Source organism: Frankliniella occidentalis, unplaced genomic scaffold, assembly GCF_000697945.3.
Source record: "Frankliniella occidentalis isolate FOCC.00 unplaced genomic scaffold, Focc_3.1 Scaffold27, whole genome shotgun sequence".
Classification (NCBI taxonomy): Eukaryota; Metazoa; Arthropoda; class Insecta; order Thysanoptera; family Thripidae; genus Frankliniella; species Frankliniella occidentalis.
The window spans coordinates 2,271,746-2,275,217 of NW_026267157.1; the positions used below are offsets into that span (position 1 = coordinate 2,271,746).

A 3,472-nucleotide genomic window follows, 5' to 3' on the forward strand; every position below is an offset into this window, starting at 1 on the left:
TTTTAAAAAAGGTTTTTTTGGTTGGGATTTGTATAGACATCTTTCCTGACCTTGTTCTGAATATACCAGAGCTTAAAGCCACAATTAAGTTTTCCCCCCTATGATTTGGGGTCAAAAAATCGCTAAAACGTACGGAAGTTACGTTTGTACGGAAGTTACATTTCCACTAAATTGGCAATTTCAAGCAGATATGATGATGTGCGTACCGGACAAAATTCGGTATTTTGCGAGACATAAAATGTATGCTCTGACAAAAAGAATGATTTCCGTACGACAATAATTGGCGGAGCTACGACCCGTACGTACGGAATGTTACAGCTATGCTTTTAAAACCCCAGAATTTAACATTGAAACGCCTCTATTTCTCTAACCGTTTACTTCTCGAAGCCGCCCATACTTGGAATCGACAGCTGTGATCTTACCAGAGACAGGGGCGCCAGTGCTTCTAACGTCTGTAGCCACAGGGACTGCTCAGAGCGCGAACTTTTGAATGAGTCCTTCCCTCCGTCACCTCTGGAGGACATTTTTGGGGCTGCTGTCCTGACCAGTGTATTTGCGACAATAGTTTGTGAGTCGCATCGCATACGTTGCACGGAAAACCAGGAGGAACGCGTAGGAGGTTTCGGATTTTCTCTCCGACACAGACTTTTGAAGATAAAGCGGTCCAAAGTTAAGATTTTAGCGCGGAGGACAGTACGGAAGTTACATTTCGACCACATTCCAAGGAGTTTCGATTACTTTTACCTCCGACATTGCCGTCTTTCTAACAAACTTTAATTCGCCACTTCCCCCGGAATCAAATAAGCCAACCGGCATCAAAAACGACTGAAAACTAACGATTCTACGGCCAAAAGACACAAATATGTCGCTTATTTTGAAAACCTCCCATAAACGACCCAGGCGCAAAGCTATTATGGAGGCCTACTCGGCGCCTGCAGCTGAGGCAGCCCAGAGGTCGTCGGAGGCGAATGGGTTGCGTACCTGTCGGCGTCACAGCAACGAGGTGGTTGAGAGAAACATTCAGATCAATTATTTACTTTTATTTTTATAGAATTCACTGTATCGCTACATAATTGACAAAGTATACAGCTGATGCCAGTATGTGTTTAAGTATATACATCGCAATTCCATCTACAAATGTTAGAAATGAAACAAGACCACCAAATCCCGACCACGTATACGCACATATGAACGATCTGGCCATATCACTAAATCAGCACGGTCCAAGAGGAGTCTTAGATTTTCCGACGGGGCCCTGCGCAGTGTGCGGCGTGGCCGTCGTCACCATGGCACAGTTACAAACGAAATAAATATACAACACAAACGAGTGCCCCGCCCCAAACAGACATCACAGACCGGGATTACAGTTTCACGTTCACTACATCATCAACCAGGACGAGCACCACTACCAGACACGATGACGACACATGCGTCAAGTGACGCCACACAAAGAAGTCACCCTGGCCGGGTCCCGGGCATACGCCGGAGGCGAGGACGGGAGCTAGTCCAGGCTCACGTCAGACAGGTCCTCGTAGGTGGCGGAGGCCGAGGCCGCCGGTTTGCCGACGGTCTTTGGGGTCGTCGCGGACACCTTGCTGTGCTTGTAGGGCTTCGCCGCCACCGCCTTCTGCCAGATGGTGACCGTTTGTCGCGCCGGTTGCCGCTCCTGCGGCCTCTCCGGTTGAGCCTCCGGTTGACGGGCCGGGGGAGGGTGGTACAGCTTCCGCAGGTGAGACACCAGCGGGGCGCCCGTCAGCCTCGTCGGGTCCTGCGGGAGACGCACAAGACAAGGTGAGTCCGGGCTCAGGGCCTCGCCGGAGGAGCTCGGGGCACTCACCGGCAGAGGGCCCGGGGCGGAGAGGTCGGCCTGGTTGGCGAAGTCCTCGTCCGGGACTGGCCGCTGGCTCTTGACCGACGTCCTCCAGGCTGAGAGCCAGCTGCCCGCGGCCGGGTTGGGCCGCAGCTGCTGCTGCACCAGCTGCGGCACGTCGTCGTCCAGGTGCTCCGGGAGAACGTGCCGCTTGGAGGAGGACGGCGAGCCGAAGGTGGGGGCGGCCGCGCCCAGGGGCCGCGTGTTGGTCTGCGGGCCCAGCTCCAGGACGATCTGGGCGTCGGCGTGCGGGCCGAGCCGGAACCCAACGCCGACGCGGGAGTCCGTGCCTGCAAACGAGTCCAAGAAGTGCTCCAGTCTCAAGATGGCAAGATCAACTTCCAGCTTCGCTGTGATGTTTGCCCCGAGGAGTGGATAACTCTTGAATTGGTACAAATTTCATGAATTGTATTTGAATTGGACTGAATTGCTTGAATTGTTTTTTAATTGGTTTGAATTATTGAGATTCTATTTTACTGAATTAGCGTGAATCGACTTGAATTGACCTGATTTAAATGTAAATTGTCTTGAATTGGACTGAATTGATTGAATTCGTTTTGAATTGGTTTACATTTATTCTGAATTGTGTTGAATTAAATTGAATTGGTTTGAATTAGTTTGAATTGGGCAGAATTATCCGCTTTATATTCACTTTCTATGTTTAATATTAACCAGATTTAGTGTGGTCCACGCCAAGGACGAGCCCGCATTGCAAGGCTCGGTGCGAATCTTAGGAACAGAGCGAAGTCGGTACGCATCGCTCGTTTCCATGACATTACTTCCGTTTTAAATAATGAATATGCCACGATGGCTCCCCCATGACGATACGACCTGCCTGAGATTGCAGGGAAAGTGTCATGAATGGGTATTAAACAAGGAAGCCCCGCCCCTCTGATGGCAGCCGCGGCACCGGTAATGGTAATGGAAAGCCATTCACTTTGAACAGGCAGCTGCGAAATGCAGCACACCGGCGTGCTGCATGTCTTCATCGAGAGCCCGCCACCTCCCTTCCTCTCTCTCTCTCTCTCTCTCACTCGTTCGTTCGTCTGAGCGCCTCACATTAGTGGCCGAGCTAATATACCGATTCCTGAAACCGCGCTCAGCAACCGGGGTGTGCCTGTGCAGTAATCACCCCTCCTCCCTCACTAGAGGATCTCAAACGAAAATCCAAACAATCGTCGGGGCTCCTTTTGTCGACGTCATAAGCAGTACGGTTACGCACATTACAAGGTTCAGGTAGCCTGTCTAAGGCTGCCGGAAGCGCTCGCGCCTTCTTCGCCCGCCTCCGGTCTCCACATATTCGCCCGTCAGCTGACCTGGCAGCCCTAGGATATGGACCCTCGGGTGGCCCGGCCCTGGTTGCCGCATCGTAATGACATTGACAATGGGGCTCGGGCATCGGCTTCGGGCAGCCGGTGTCTACATTTAGTGAACCAACTATACATGGCGTCAGACGCACCAAAATCACGTGTGCCGCTTCGGGTTGGACCCAACGCGTTACCCGAGTCCCCACCACTCCCTCCTCTCCCCTCCTCCTTTTCTTTGAGGTGCGCTCCTGCTGGAATGTCCGAAAGAGCGGCCTGTCGTTCAGCCGGAGGGGGG

General features: G+C 52.2%; 1 protein-coding gene across 2 annotated transcripts in view; it reads right to left on the minus strand.

Annotated features, from left to right (window-relative positions):
* Positions 1 to 1,025: 1,025 nt before the first annotated feature.
* Positions 1,026 to 3,472, minus strand: part of LOC113209345 (uncharacterized) — a 31,195-nt gene continuing 28,748 nt past the window's right edge. For both annotated transcript variants that reach the window (XM_052265474.1, XM_052265475.1), the window contains exons 4-5: positions 1,838 to 2,160; positions 1,026 to 1,768 (exon numbers count right to left, since the gene is read on the minus strand). In XM_052265474.1, the coding sequence (XP_052121434.1) occupies positions 1,502 to 1,768; positions 1,838 to 2,160 (590 nt within the window). In that variant the 3' untranslated portion in view covers positions 1,026 to 1,501. The remainder of the gene's footprint in view (positions 1,769 to 1,837; positions 2,161 to 3,472) is intronic.